Source organism: Theropithecus gelada, chromosome 4 (assembly GCF_003255815.1).
Source record: "Theropithecus gelada isolate Dixy chromosome 4, Tgel_1.0, whole genome shotgun sequence".
NCBI lineage: Eukaryota > Metazoa > Chordata > Mammalia > Primates > Cercopithecidae > Theropithecus > Theropithecus gelada.
This window is the reverse complement of record NC_037671.1, coordinates 107,418,283-107,434,414: the sequence shown is the minus strand read 5'-3', so window position 1 is coordinate 107,434,414 and position 16,132 is coordinate 107,418,283. Positions and strand designations below refer to the sequence as shown.

The following is a 16,132-nucleotide window of genomic DNA, read 5'->3' as shown; positions in this document are numbered from 1 at the left end:
CATCAAGGATCTTCCATGGCTCTGCTTCACGTCTCCTCCATGCTGAGACCAGGATGATAGAGCAGCCTGTGTCTGGAGTCATCAAGGGAAAGAGAAGGGGAAGAGAATGGTGGCCCCAGTACTGCTTGGAAGGTACCACGCCTATGTGGCACGTGGCACCTCTTTACACACTTCATTGTCTTATTGCTCTCCAGAGCACATCTTTGGCCATGCCCGAGTTAGCAGGGCAGGGACACTTCACGGTGCTGGGTAATACTACCTAGTACATGCATAGCATTTTGAAGATTCCCCTTGGTGATTTCATTACAATCTTCATCGCTCTTGGCCTGGCTGTCCCCCTTTCTTGTAAATTATTCTTGAGTTAATAGCCGTTCTTTGAGATGTGGTTAGTCATTTACACTGAAGTCAATGTGAAACCCTTCACAAATGTGGGAACATTTGAATAGTTGAAGCCTGTAGTCTCTGTGGGGAGTTTCCTTAGGAAGGGTGAAACATTTCACCAGCATCCGCTTGGTCTTTCCTCCAGCTAAAAATGTAAAATGTGGGCATAGAAGAGCTCCTTGGTGTGGTTTTGGGGTGACTTTGCTCCCCGAGTCCCTAGTGATGTGGGAGTAGCCACCAAGGCACGTAAGCCTGGCCACACAGGGTGCAGTGCGTCAGCCTGTGACTGACAGGAAGGGAAGAGAAATACGTCAGTTACTCTAACAAGAAGAATTGACTTCCTTATCTGCAGAGCCGGCTCTGGTCTCTTCTCTTGAAGCAGATGCAAAGGTAGGATGAGAATGCATGACTGGCCGTTGTAGCAGGTCGTTTTAGGAGTGGGGTGCGTAGAGATTATAGTTATTGTAACTTTTCTTAAATTTATGACATTGAAAAGGTAGGAGACAAAACATAATAAATTAGATAAAAGATATCTTGTAATTTTATTGAATAACATAATTTAATATTTGAGATAATAATGATTTAAGTGATATGGTAGAAGTAACTTCAGAGTTAATTAAAAACCGAAACAAAACAGTAAAACACTATCCAAAAGCTATATGGTGTGATTTTTTTTAAAAGGGTAGAGTGTCATTTGCTTTCTTCTTTGGTTTGTAAATTCTTATACTTACAGTTTGTTACTGTTTTGCTGTCTCTGAATCGACTTTATTGTTTTAATCACCTGTAATTTCTAGTTTGGAGGTGGAATATCAATATCATTTTGGAATTATAAAAAAGTTAGCTAGGGTCTAATTTAAATTTCTTTTAATTAAACTTCCTTAATCCCTAAATTGCTTGGTAAGAAAGAGACTATGAGAGGAAAATGCACATTAGATATTAAATTAGAATTGGGCTGAGTGTGATGGCTCACACCTGTAATCCTAGCACTTTGGGAGGCCAAGGTGGGTGGATCCCTTGAGGTCAGGAATTTGAGACCAGCCTGGCCAACAGGGCAAAACCCCATCTCTTAAAAAAAAAAAAAAAATAGACAAAAATTAGCTGAGCGTGGTGGTGGGCACCTGTAATCCCAGCTACTCAGGAGGCTGAGGCACGAGAATCACTTGAACCCAGGAGGCAGAGGTTGCAGTAAGCCAAGGTCCTGCCACTGCAATCCAGCCCAGGCAACAGAGCAAGACTCCATCTCAAAAGAAAAAAATTAGAATTGGTGTAGAAAAGATTATTCTGCCAAGATAGTCGGAGATTCTAATTTCTTAGCTGCTTTGCCTAAATGAAGCATAAGGTTTTGGAGTTAAACAGACCCAGTTTAGAGTGTGAGTTTAGTTAAGTTACTTAATCACTCCAAGACTCACTCTCCTTATCTGTAGAATGGGTACATTTATTTACTTCATAATGTGGTAATAAGGATTAGTAGAGACAATGTATGCAAAGTACCTAAACTATCTGGTTCAGAGTAAGAGCTAAATAAATAGTAGCTGTTGGCACAACAGAAAGCATAACAACAATTGCGAGTAGTACCTAGAAGGATATAATAATATTAATTCTCGGCCAGGCGCAGTGGCTCATGCCTGTAATCCCAGCACTTTGGGAGGCTGAGGCAGGTGGATCACGAGGTCAAGAGATCGAGATCATCCTGGCCAACATGGTGAAACCCTGTCTCTACTAAAAAATACAAAAAAATTAGCCGGGTGTGGTGGCACACACCTGTAGTCCCAGCTACTAGGGAGGCTGTGGCAGGGGAATCGCTTGAACTCAAGAGGCAGAGGTTGCAGTGGGCTGAGATCGTGCCACTGCACTCCAGCCTGGCGACAGAGCGAAACTCCGTCTCAAATAAATAAATAAATAAAATAATAATATTGGCCGGGCGCGGTGGCTCAAGCCTGTAATCCCAGCACTTTGGGAGGCTGAGACGGGTGGATCACGAGGTCAGGAGATCGAGACCATCCTGGCTAACCCAGTGAAACCCCGTCTCTACTAAAAAAATACAAAAAAACAAGCCGGGCGAGGTGGCCGGCACCTGTAGTCCCAGTTATTCGGGAGGCTGAGGCAGGAGAATGGCGTAAACCTGGGAGGCGGAGCTTGCAGTGAGCTGAGATCCAGCCACTGCATTCCAGCCTGGGCGACAGAGCGAGACTCCATCTCAAAAAATAATAATAATAATAATAATAATAATAATTCTAATGTATTTGCTCTTCCACATGAAGAGGTCAGGTTTAAAGTATGAATGCCATGGCTTCCTATTTCAGTCATGAAGTCCTATTTCTCACTTTAAAGTAACATTTTTTGTTGTTTTTGGGTGGTAAACGTCTCCCCAAATGAGAAAGAATACACGTAATCAGCAGTGAGTTGCAGTGACCTTTCAGATAAAGCACCTGTTCGACTTTGTCCTCTCTCAGGTAGGTTTCAAGTTTTATAGATTCAAGCCCACGTATGAGTCTTCTAATGTTTTTTATATGTTTATTTATTTGTATGTATTTGTTTTTATTTTTATTTATTTATTTGAGACGGAGTCTCACCCTGTTGCCCAGGCTGGAGTGCAATGGCATGATCTTGGTTCACTGCAACCTCCGCCTCCCAGATTCAAGTGATTCTCCTGCTTCAGCCTCCCGAGTAACTGGGATTACAGGTGCCTGCCACCACGCCCAGCTAATTTTTGTATTTTTAGTAGAGATGGAGTTTCACCAGGTTGGCCAGGCTGGTCTCAAACTCCTGACCTCAGGTGATCCACCCACCTCGGCCTCCCAAAGTGTTGGGATTACAGGCGTGAGCCGCCGACCCCAGCCTTTTTATTTATTTATTTATTTACTTTTTGAGATAGAGTCTCACTCTGTCGCCCAGGCTGGAATGCAGTGGCCACAATTTCAGCTCACTGCAAGCTCTGCCTCCTCGGTTCACGCCATTCTCCTGCCTCAGCCTTCTCAGTAGCTGGGACTATAGGTGCCCACCACCACGCCCAGCTAATTTTTTGTGTTTTTACTAGAGATGGGGTTTCACCATGTTAGCCAGGATAGTCTCCATCTCCTGACCTCATGATCCGCCTGTCCGATCCTCCCAAACTGCTGGGATTACAAGCATGAGCCACCACACCCAGTCTTATTTATTTTTTTGAGATAGAGTCTCCCTATATCACCCAGGCTGGAGTGCAATGGCATCATCTCAGCTCACTGCAACCTCTGCCTCCTGGGTTCAAGCAATTCTCCTGTCTCAGCCTCCTGAGTAGCTGGGATTACAGGCGCCCACCACCACACCCAGCTAACTTTTGTATTTTTAGTAGAGACAAGGTTAGTAGAGACAGGGTTTCACCATGTTGGCCAGGCTGGTCTCAAAACTCCTGACCTCGTGATCCACCCACTTCGGCTTCCCAAAGTGCTGGTATTACAGGTGTGAGCCACCGCACCCAGCTGAGTCTTCTAATGTTAAGTACAGATTTCTGAGGAACCTGAAGCTTATACAACTTGTGGAGACTTTAGGAAAATAAAGAGGGAACCAGGTATAGGGCATCTTGGACCTTGGACAGGGCTGTGCAAATAAGGGATTCTGAAGTTGAGGTGTCATTAGCTTCCCAGAAAACTCGCCTCTGAATAAGTAACAAGATAGACACGAAATTTATAAACACACATCTTCATTTCTGTGTCAGACTTTCTGATGGATATGCATATGTGCTGTCTCATTGTTGCAAAAATGAGTCTTTTAAAAGCCTATGAATAGGGAACTGAGCTGAGAGCTGTTCTTTATTCATCACCTTCCTTTGTGGCTGCCATCAGCTTCTGTGAAGAATCTATGCAAGCGGGCCGGTGGCTCACGCCTGTAGTCCCAGCACTTTGGGAGGCCAAGACGGGCAGATCACCTGAGGTCAGGAGTTCAAGACCAGCCTGACCACCATGAAGAAACCCTGTTTGTACTAAAAATACAAAATTAGCCGCGCATGGTGGCACATGCCTGTAATGTCAGCTACTCAGGAGGTTGAGGCAGGAGAATCGCTTGAACCCAGGAGGCGGAGGTTTTGGTGAGCCAAGATCGCGCCACCGCACTCCAGCCTGGGCGACAATAGCAAAACTCCATCTCAGAGAAGAAAAAAAAAATCTACGCAAGCAAAAACGTCACGAGGTTTTCGGGTAAAATTTCAAGGACAATGCAGTCACTCAACTTTTCCCCTGCATACGAGGCAGAAAGCGTGCTGGCTGCAAGCTGAAGCTGTGAAACTTCTCAAGGAAATAGCTGTGGTAAACAACACAGGAGTGAGCTGCTTTGAAATGACCTACAGGGCCGTGGCTTGTGGGCTTTGAGAACGTTCTGTAGTTTTCCCTTGAAAGCGTGTGTGGTGAGGACAGTCACGTTCACACGCACTCATGCTGCAGCAGATCTCTGCATTTCCACTCTGGTGACGTTTCCCCCGTACCAGGGAGGGCTGAACATTTATTTCCTTTGATCCGATGACTGGCTGCCCAGAGACAATAGATAAAGATTGGATGAAAGAAATAGGGGCCCCTGTCTACGAATAAACAATGTGTCTCTTTCCCATCCTCCTCGTCTCTTTTCTTCATCGGCTTTACTTTTCTCGTACTTTTCCCCTTTTACCAGATTTAAAAGCCAAAGTCAAGATTTGCTATTAGGCTAAGGAAAGCAAGCAGGCATTGTTTCAAACTCCTAGTGCATGGATGACTATTTCAATCCCCTGGAGGAGTTGTCCCACACATCTCTCCCCGGGAAGCCCTCCCTGGCCCCACCAGCCCTCTCTGCTCCTGCGTGGAGTGACTCGTGCCTTCTGATCCTTGGGTTTTTGTACTCATCTCACCATGTTATGAGTTATTTGTCTATATGTCCATGTTCTGGCTGGGATGGGCCCTTCTTAAATGCAGAGATTGGGTGTCAGTTGTTTTTAGATCCTTAATATCTGGCACGTGCTTGATACACAGAGGCCAATAAAATCAGTGTTGCACTGACACACTCAATGCCATAACCAAACTGTTTGTCTGGATGCCAAAGTTCCACTGGGATACAGCATGACCGGATAAAGACCAATGGAAACACCTGAACTGAAGTTTTCCCCACGGCTGCCTGCGTCCCTCCCAATCCCAGAACAGTGGCTTAGCTTCCTACTCTTGGGCCTTCCTGAAGAAGAGATGGAACGGTAGAAGGAACCCTTTGAGCCGGGCTTGCTTTGTTCTGGCTGTTGCTCGAGGGCTGTGCCTGGATGACTCAGTGAGTTCCCCAAACAGCCCTATGAAGCAGGGATGGCTCCATGTCACGGAGGAGGAAGGCCAGTCTCCCAGAGATGAAGCAGCTGGCCCGAGAGCACCTGACTGAGTGCTGGCTGGGTATGAGCCCAGACTGGCTGGCTCCAAAAGTGACCCAGAGACAGGATGACTGAGTGTCGGGGGGGACTTCTCCACGTGACTGTAGGAGAATGTTTCCTTCAGGTGGTGCTGTGGTGTGGGATGTATTCATTTTTAATTGCCAGACAAAATCAGGCGGATCAATCAATGGAGTGCTGTAAAACAAAGACAGGTATCATTACAAAAATGTAGCAAGGGAGTTAGGAGACTGCATCTAGGCTCCGAGCAGGTGAGGACGGTGCCTGACTCAGTGCTTGGGACATCATAAAGAGCATTTAAGATCTTGTTGCACAAATGAGAGAGTGACCGAATAAATATCACCCTGGGAAAATGGACCTGAGAGATTTCATTATTCGAGCTGTGAGATTGTGAATTCCTGCACGAGATGATTAAAATACAATTTCAAAGATTCCTGTTAAATTCTAAAATGACTCCGATTTTTCTATGCTTTTTGGATTTCTGAAGACTGAGGCTTTCTGCAATGAGGACTCACTTGCCCCCTGCCCGTCCTTACTTCCTGCTGTACTTGAATGTAGGCTTCCTGCCCTAGAAAGGAAGTTTGACATTGCAGTAAATCTCCATGTCACAATATTCATCAGGTTTCTCAATTCAAGCAAACATCAAGTGCCTCCTTGCTGGGTGATGGGGGAATCACTGAAATCTGATGTTGTCCCTGGAAGGGAAACACTCAAGACAGAATGAAATCAGGGTCACCATCGAGATATACAAAGTAGAAAGCAGTTAAATTTGAAGGAGCAATGGATTTTGATTGTAAATAAGGAGAAAGTTTCTGAACTAGGTAGCCTGGATCTGGCCCTTGAAGGGCTGAAAGTATGAGTGAGGCTGCTCTTACTGTTAGTAGCACGACTGTCAGCGGGCATTTGCTGAGTGTACTTATGAGCTCGGCAGTGTGCTCCAGAGGTCTCCACACGCATCAGCACGTTTCATTGTCACAGCACCTCCATGAAGTGGGTGCTGCACCTCTCCACTTCGTAGATGAGGACATGAAGCCCCAGACGGCTTAAGTAACTTGCCCATCATCAGCTCAACAGCAAATAGGTGGCAGAGGTAGCTACGCACCCTCACAGCCGGCCCCAAGCCCTGATCTCCTGACTGACCCCATCTCTCGCCTCGTTGGGCAGAAGCAAGAGTGGGGCCAACGTGTGGAAATGCAGAGCGCGTGTGGTCAGGGAATGGTCTTGAATGAGTTCAGTATAGGAGTGGCGAGCGTTCTGTGGGAACTGAGGATGGAGGGGGCAAGAGAGCTGGATCGGGAGGTCAGGACTGGGATGCCTGTGCTTTAGAATGTGTCTACGGGAAGGGAGAGCCAGCGTGACTTCACTGGAGGGTGGAAGAGTGACACATTCCCACCTCAGTATCATCACATCTGCCATCTCTCGCCCTAGAGATGCCTTCTCCTCCTTTCCATTCCTCACGCGACTCTGCTCTTCTCCCAGGCCCGGCGGTGGCGTCTCAGCTGGGCAGGTGTCCTGTCCTTTCCTGTCACCTGTCAGTCTTCCTCTTCCTCGTGGTCCATTCAGCAACATCACTGCTGCTCTGGGTGGTTGCATGTGGTGGTTTGCCTGCAAGCAGGTGGGTGCAGCCAGTTCAGGACCCCTGTGACAACTGTTCCCGTTACCCACTTTGTGAGTGTTAAAAATGTCATCCTTGGCCGGGTGTGATGGCTCACGCCTGTAATCCCAACACTTTAGGAGGCCGAGACAGGCAGATTACGAGGTCAGGAGATCGAGACCATCCTGGCTAACACAGTGAAAACCCGTCTCTACTAAAAGTACAAAAAATTAGCCGGTCATGGTGGCACACACCTGTAGTCCCAGCTACTCAGGCGGCTGAGGCAGGAGAATCACTTGAACCCGGGAGGTGGAGGTCGCAGTGAGTGGAGATCGTGCCACTGCACTCCAGCCTGGGTTATAGAGCGAGACTCCCTCTCAAAAAAAAAAAAAAAAAAAAAAAATTCATCTACCTTACTCTGTAAAAGGGCCTGAAGCACAAACCTGGTGTTGTGCGGTGATGGCGGGACAGTGTGGAGAAATGTGCAAACGAATTTTAATAGATTTCACAGAATTCCGTGACTACCTCATGTTCTACTTCAAAATGGCATGAAATCAAAAGCATTCAAGAGAGAATTATATTTGTTTCAGCCATTTTTAAAGACTATGTAAAGTAACTCCATGTGGTTTTTCATTTCTTGCTCATGTAAGCGACCAGAATTTAAATCTGTAAAGGTGCACTTTTTATTGCTAATGCTGCAAAGTGTTTGGAAGTTATCTCTGACCTTCCTGGTACTTACTATAGGCTCATTCAGCTCACTAATTAACTCCATCTGCCACCCTGAAAACCCTTAGTGGTTGCCGGGTACGGTGGCTCACGCCTGTAATCCCAACACTTTGGGAGACTGAAGCAGGCAGATCAGCTGAGGTCAGGAGTTCAAGACCAGCCTGGCCAACATTGTGAAACCCCATCTCTACTAAAAATACAAAAATTAGCCGGGCGTGGTGGCAGGCACCTGTAATCCCAGCTACTCGGGAGACTGAGGGAGGAGAATCGCTGGAACCCAGGAGATAGAGGTTGTAGTGAGCCGAGATTGCACCACTGCACTCTAGCCAGGGTGGCAGAGCGAGACTCTGGCTAAAAAAAAAAAAAAAAAAGAGAAAAACAAAAAAACCCCAAAACAAACAAACAAACAACCAACCCCACTAATGGCTAGGAAAAACTTTATGAAAAAAACAAAACAAAAAACTTGAAAGACAATTTTAAAATGAGTAAATTGTCACCTACGCATACTTTGTCTTGGAAAAATAGACTATGACTCTGTCTCAAAAAAAAAGAAGTAAAGGGATAGTGAATGATAATATGTACTTGTGTATGTAAACTACATGAGAAGACAAGGTGAAATAGTCAGATGTTTGCATACATCAAATCATATTGAGGACCCTGTCTGCAAATGTGGGCCATCAGTACATGGCATAGTGATTCCAGTACTGTAAGCAATGTTGCCCTCCATGATGTCTTTCTGAAACAATAAAAAATTCTTGTTAAAGTTTGAAATGAAACAAAGTACAGTCTTCCTTCCATTTACATACTAGTTGCCTGCCTTCCTCCCTTCCTTCCTTCCTCCCTCCCTCCTTCCTTCCTTTGACGGAGTCTTGCTCTGTTGCCCCGGCTGGAGTGCAGTGGCGCTATCTTGGTTCACTGCAAGCTCTGCCTCCTGGGTTCACACTATTCTCCTGCCTCAGCCTCCCAAGTAGCTGGGAATACAGGCGCCCGCCACCACGCCTGGCTAATTTTTTGTATTTTTAGTGGAGACGGGGTTTCACCGTGTTACCCAGGATGGTCTCGATTTCCTGACCTCGTGATCCACCCAGCTCGGCCTCCCAAAGTGCTGGGATTACAGGTGTGAGCCACCACGCCCGGCCCACTAGTTGCATTTCTAGAACATTTAGAGTATATCAAAACCCTGCAAAATATACTTTTAAATATGAGTTAAATTCTGTTGTTAGAAAATTAATTTTTTTTTTTTTTGCCTAAATGACTTGTCAACATTTACATGAAAATACAAGACAGTTATTTGTCACTGTGACAATCAAATAGACTCCACACATTCCTAAAGACAGGCGTATGGTACTACCCTTGTTGAAAATCTGTAGTGAGTCCCGGTGAAATGAAGCAACCATGGTTCAAACATGTTCAATCAAATGTCCAACGCCATCAAGCTCGGGGACACTAGGGGAACACTGGAAACCAAAGAGAAATGACCTTCCTAGGTTTCTGGTCAATCTTGATGCTACCCTAGGATGATGCTCTATGCTATACCTCTTGCATCATTGCAAAAAGTCACCCGTTTTTTGGAGTGGACCTTCCAAAGTTAAACAAAAGAGTACATCGGCCGGGTGTGGTAGCTCATGCCTGTAATCCCAGCACTTTGGGAGGTTGAGGTGGGTGGATCACCTGGAGTCAGGAGTTTGAGACCAGCCTGGCCAACATGGTGAAACCCCATCTGTACTAAAAATACAAAAAAAAAAAAAAAAAAATTAGCCAGGCTTGGAGGCACACCTCTGCATTCGCAGCTACTCGGGAGGCTGAGGCAGGAGAATCGCTTGAACCTGGGAAGCGGAGGTTGCAGTGAGCAGAGATTGTGCCATTACACTCCAGCTTGGGTGACAAGAGCAGAAGTCCATCTTAAAAAAAAAAAAAAGAATATGTGTCATTCTTGTCAATAGAAGGCTTTACTCACAGTAGATGCTAAACCATAGGGTTGGTTGGTTGGTGTTCTAAGTGCTAACCAAGTGCTTGAGTGACATGGTTTATAGAAGCTAGAATCAAAGTCTAGAGAAACTAGGATCAAAGTCTCTAAAAGTGAAGAGTAACAATGATGGGATGGATGCGGCATACACTTACCTTGAGTTCTCTAAGCTCTGTCCCAGGCAACTGTGAACACCAGAAAGTATCCTGCTTTGGTCTGTATTTGAAAGACTTTCAATGAATTACAATGAAGTGTTATATCCTTGGCTTTGAGAGGATCATTATATGGATCTATATATATTGATACAGAAAGTGCAGTTTTGCATCTTCTGCCAAGCCACTGTCCAGGGAGTTGATTATCTTAGTCTTTTTTTTTTTTTGTCTTGAGATGGAGTTTCACTCTTGTTGCCCAGGCTGGAGTGCAATGACGCGATCTCAGCTCACTGCAACCTCCACGTCCCGGGTTCCAGTGATTCCTCTCCCTCAGCCTCCCGAGTAGCTGGGATTACAGGTATGCCCCCGCCAAGCCTGGCTAATTTTGTATTTTTAGTAGAGACGGTTTCACCATGTTGGTCAGGCTGGTCTCCAACTCCTGACCTCAGTTGATCTGCCCACCTCCGCCTCCCAAAGTGCTGGGATTACAGGCGTGAGCCACTGCGCCTGGGATATTGTCTTAGTCGTTTGCATCTTGAGGATGTTTTTCTGTATTTCTTTCGGTGTATTAAAGCTATAGACAGCATCTTGACTTTTCATTCTTTTCATTTCATTTTGCTTTGCCTTGGCTACCAGGAAGGTCAGAAATACATTTAAGGCTCAAGTGATCACTGTTTTACTTCCTGTTCTTAGTAGAATTATCAGTCCTTTTTCATTTGCTGCTACTGTCTCTCTTATTTTAGCTGTCTTCTATATGCTTTTATTGTAAGCTGCATCATATTTTTGTTAGAAGTAGAATAGGGTATAAATGACCAGTCAGTCAAGTCAAGAACCTTGAACAGGCTGGGCATGGTGGCTCGTGCTTATAATCCCAACACTTTGGGAGGTCGAGGGCCCGAGTTCAGGAGTTCGAGACCAGCCTGACCAACATGGTGAAACCTCGTCTCTACTAAAAATACAAAAATTAGCCAGGCGTGGTGGCGGGCACCTGTAATCCCAGCTACTCGGAAGCCTGAGGCAGGAGAATTGCTTGAACCCACGAGGCAGAGGTTGCAGTGAGTCAAGATCGCACCACTGCACTCCAGCCTGGGCGACAGAGCAAGACTCCGTCTCAAAAAATAATAATAAAAATGGAAAGAAAAAAAAAAAACCTGGAACAGCGCCTGGGGTGTTCAATAAATATTTACTGAATGACTGGATGAATGGATCCAGGAAATGAACTGAATTTCATTTTTCTGTAACGCAGAGTGAATGGCCACTAGGGGGAACGTGAGCTTCCTCTTAGCGGTGGTGGAAAGGGTGCTTCCCACACTTGCACCTGGGACCCACAGGCGTGGGTTTGGGAAAGTAAGGGTAGTGCTTTGTAATGATCATTGAACCCTGTATTTCTGAAATGCGTTAAGACCTAGCCACCTGAATGAGCGAGCAGTTGAGTATTTCAGATTCCCCCACCAGATTCACTGAGTGGTGTCATTACCAGCCAGTACTGCAGCTATGCGGTCCTGCTTACCTGGAGTGCTGGAGACCACAGCCAGAGAGCGGAGCACAAACAGCCATATGAAAAGAAAGCACAGTGCACAGAGCATGTGTTTGCAGCCAGGTGCAAAAACTCTTCACTAAAAACACTCGAACGCCAGGTGCAGTGGCTTAGGCCTGTAAACCTAGCACTTTGGGAGGCTGAGGCAGGAGGACTGCTTGAGCCCAGACCAGCCTGCACAACATGGTGAAACCCATCTCTACAAAATTAAAAAATTAGCTGGGCATGGTAGCCTGCACCTGTAGTCCCAGCTACTCAGGAGGCTGAGGCTAGAGGATCGCTTGAGCCTGGGAGGCCAAAGCTGCAGTGAGCCATGATCATACCACTGCACTCCAGCCTGGGTGACAGAATGAGGTCCTGTTTCAAAATAAATAAATGAAAACTCAAGAATTAGACAAACCAGATAGCTCTGGACCCAGTAGTATGATTACTACTAGAGTGGAAACAAGAAGACAGCATGAAGAACTGAGGGGCAAGTTGAGAAGAATGGGCTCATGCAGTTGGTGACTTGATGGCTAATTTGCACCTTGCCACTTGGCACTTGGTCACACACTGTTTTCTATTACTTTCCTCTTTCCCAGAGACTCAGAGCCTTGGGGCACTGAGGTCTGCTAGTTCCACCTGTTCATCTGGAACCTGGATCTAAGGAGGGAAGAGGCCTTATCCCTGCTGGCATAGTCAGGTCCCAGCCCAGCCAGGTAACAGCCTGAAGTCCTTGTTGCTTTCTGATTTTCCCTTCATCTAGAGAGGAGGCGTTTGGAGAGCAGGTCTTGTGTGTGCTTTATCACAGACTAGAAGCCAAGAACATCCCTTTTCAGAGCCCTGGGTTTTCTGTTCCTCATGCAACCTCTGCAGTTGGGATGAACAATATATTTTAATTTTATTTTACAATAGGGAAACTGACAAATACTAAATTTCTTAACTGCGCAATCCTTGGCCTATAGGCCCATGAACTTGAATGGAGAAAAAATTAAATATTTATGTTTATGAATCTTTAACTCAAATTTGGCATTTCCTTAAAGTATGGATATAGGCAAGAAACCACAGTAGAATCAGCAGAACTTGTGACTTTGTCACCAACAGAAATCACGGATATTTTCATACCACGTGATATGTTGTAGCTATCTCAAAACATTGTTTCTATTCATCACTACTTTGAAATTATGGGGGTCCTTAGATCACTGCTAGATCTTAATATTTCATGTATCGAGGAACACATGTATTACTATATTATAATTTTAAAATATTTCAGTATAATCAATTTCCTGTGTAACACAGCATACTTTATTTTATGCATTTAAATACATAGGCTTCACCAGACTACCAAAGATTAAGAAAAAGGTTAAGAACCTTTGCTTAAAGGAAATGATACCTTAGAGCTCTATTAGCCTCTCATTCACTAATTTACCATGGATCATAAATTAATATAATGTGGATTTCTTTTGAAGCCCAGCAAAGGAAGTTTAGCTTTTAAAGCATTGAAAGGATGTCTTATCACTCAGGGATTCATACAGATTTAATAACAAAAATGGTACTATAGGAAGTATATTAATTTGATCTTCTGCATTCTCTGGATAAAAGGATGTATGCAGAACCTTTCAACTGTCATTAAACAAAAACAAGAGCAAATGCATAAGGCAGCTCATGAAACTTATTCAAGACGGTAAATAATTGATAGACTGAGCTTGTGGTGATGCCACTTCATACCTCCTTCATTGATTAAAACATTTCTGAGTGTTGAAGTTAATTGTAAAAATAAGAGCCAACAGTTGGGAATGTCATTTTTCCAATGTGTCTTCAATTAGGATACTGTACATTAAACACAGACTTTTATGTCCTCTGGCCACTGAAGTTATGGAATTCATATTAGGAAAATTCAAGTTTGGAAGTTTGAGGCTTTTAGAAATATGAGAAGGGTTATTTAAGAAATTTAAAAGTTTACATTATCACCACGAGCAAAAAATGCAAGGGTTTGTGTAGAATATTTTGTCTTTTTGGAAGTAATGCTGCAGAGATACTTAAGCCACGAAAAATGTTGCCATTTTTTGTTTTCCTGTCTACAGGTATTGAAGGAGTTGGGCTTTTAATGATGGTTCCTGCTGACCTGGAAACATCTTAAGTGGAAGGTTAGCTTCTATGAGTCACTGATACTCTTTTCATTGCTATTTGTAAATTTCCTTGGCTTGAAGATTACTTCTGCTTTGCAGAAATTATCTGCTTGCAGCTGTGGATGATTTATCTGGTGAAATCTCAGAAAAAAGATACGCTTTTGTCTTAGATGGATGTCAGCGGCTGCAGCAGAACCCGGTGAAGACACCCCCGGGTGGCACAAGGCTCTGCGAGCTGTAACTCCGACAAACGCACAACCTCTTGAGGCTTTCTTCTTCTAAGGAGTATGACACAGTTAAAAAGGAAAAAAGAGCCGCAAGCAAAACAGTCGCCAGTGAAATAGGAGAGGGAGCTCTTTAAACAAGGCTAGCTGCAGCTGGCCTCCGCTGCTCATCTGCAGGGTGTGAGCGCTTGGTCCATGGAGTGAAGCTCTTCCAACCTGGGTCAACGAAAAGGAAGAAGAAATGGCCCAAGAAGTAGATCTGAATGCTCTCAAGGAGTTAGAACGCGAGGCCATTCTCCAGGTCCTGTACCGAGACCAGGAGATTCAAAACGCAGAAGAGGAGAGGATACGGTAGGCTGTCCTTCCCGTGGGGTCACTTGGGGTTTTAGCTTTCTCTGCTTGGGGCCTGCCACTCCGTCTCTGATGCTGCTTGCTTCCAAATCGCTACCCACCTGCTGCTGGGCTTCATGACTGAGAAGGGTCCTAACAAAGGGCTGTTGGTGGAGATGATCCTCCTTATGTAGCTCAACGTAGAGGATGCCTGGGACAAGGGAGGCCGCTCTTGTTATTCATTTAAAACAGTGCGTTTGGGCGGTGAGTTTGCTGTTTGCCATCTGCTTGTCTGTTTGCCGACTTGGTGGGAATCATTCAAGGGACATTTTCAGGCTTCTAGTTTACCACTTATTTAGGGAAAGACCTCGGGTTAAGGGTTTTCCTACCTCATTTTGACGGTGCCTGAAGGTGTAAAGAAAAGCAAAGAAAGCAGTTCAGAAGCAGCAAATCTGATGGAATCCAGCACTGTCTTTTTTCTTTGCTTGCTTTTGCTTCCCAGCTGGCTTTGAGGAAAGGGGGGAGAGCATAAAATATGAACCTGCTTAGCCTGTTTCCTGACCGGTTTGCCAACAGGGAACTTCTTCCCTGTCTGTCTCTAAGCTGCCTGGGCCGTTTGATATGGGTTAACATTTAGAAAAGTGTGCTGAACTCTATCAGAGCCGTGTTCAGCCTTAGCTGTCAAGATCCATCTTTAAACAGGTTGGCGCTTTTTATCAGCGTCTATGGAGGAAGTGAGGGTTTGGTTTCTAATGGCAGAACACATTAGAAAACAAAACTTTGGACAACCAAATGCTTGAGGAGTGAGGGGAATTTTCTGGTATAGTATTCTTGCTTCATCCTCTCTGTTACTTCAGAGCTCTCTAAGTGTACTTGTAAACTTTCTTCCGCTAAAAACTATAATACAGGCTGGGCACGGTGGCTCACACCTGTCATCCCAGCACTTTGGGAGGCTGAGGCAGGCAGATCACCTGAGGTCAAGAATTCGAGACCAGCCTGGCCAACATAGTGAAACCCTGTCTCTCCTAAAAATGCAAAAATTAGCTGGGCATGGTGGCAGGTGCCTGTAATCCCAGGTACTCAGGAGGCTGAGACAGGAGAATCCCTTGAACACGGGAGGTGGAGCTTGCAGTGAGTCGAGATCGCGTCACTGCACTCCAGCCTGGGTGACAGAGCGAGATTTCTGTCTCAAAAAAAAAAAAAAAAAGAAAGAAAAAGAAAATAAAAAACTACAATACAGTGAGAAAAGTGAAATTTTATTTGATGATGAAAGATCTTTCAGTGATTTAGAGACATCATTTTGAATATTAACAAGGTGACATAGACATAGTGGTAACGAAGTTGTATCTCAAAGGGTACTAATTCTAGGGTAGATCCTGAAAGTTGCATTTTAAAGTGCATTTCTGATGTCATCTTGTTTCTTGGGATGGGCTCATCTCTTCTACAAGTAGGTATCACAGACATTCATAAAAGAGTATGCTGGTAAATGACGCCTTTTTGTCCAATACAATGTCTCTTTGCACTATGGCTATTTGTCTAGGGGAGTGAGCTGACCACTCATTAAAACAACAACAACAACAACAACAACAACAAAAACGTAGCAAAAGCATAGCATCAGTTGATTTTATTGGGTAACTTATACCAATAGCAGGGATGTATGCTGTGTATTTCTGGATCGTTCCATGCCTTGCAGATTGGAATGGATGCTGTTTTCGGTGTCTTTTCCTCTCGTTTCACTATTCT

General features: G+C 44.8%; 1 protein-coding gene across 1 annotated transcript in view; it reads left to right on the top strand.

Annotated features, from left to right (window-relative positions):
* The first annotated feature begins 2,745 nt into the window (after positions 1–2,745).
* SYTL3 (synaptotagmin like 3) overlaps positions 2,746–16,132 on the top strand; it is a 111,306-nt gene continuing 97,919 nt past the window's right edge. The window contains exons 1-4 of the mRNA XM_025382178.1: positions 2,746–2,834; positions 12,309–12,425; positions 13,791–13,853; positions 14,006–14,410. Of these exons, the coding sequence (XP_025237963.1) occupies positions 14,301–14,410 (110 nt within the window). The 5' untranslated portion in view covers positions 2,746–2,834; positions 12,309–12,425; positions 13,791–13,853; positions 14,006–14,300. The remainder of the gene's footprint in view (positions 2,835–12,308; positions 12,426–13,790; positions 13,854–14,005; positions 14,411–16,132) is intronic.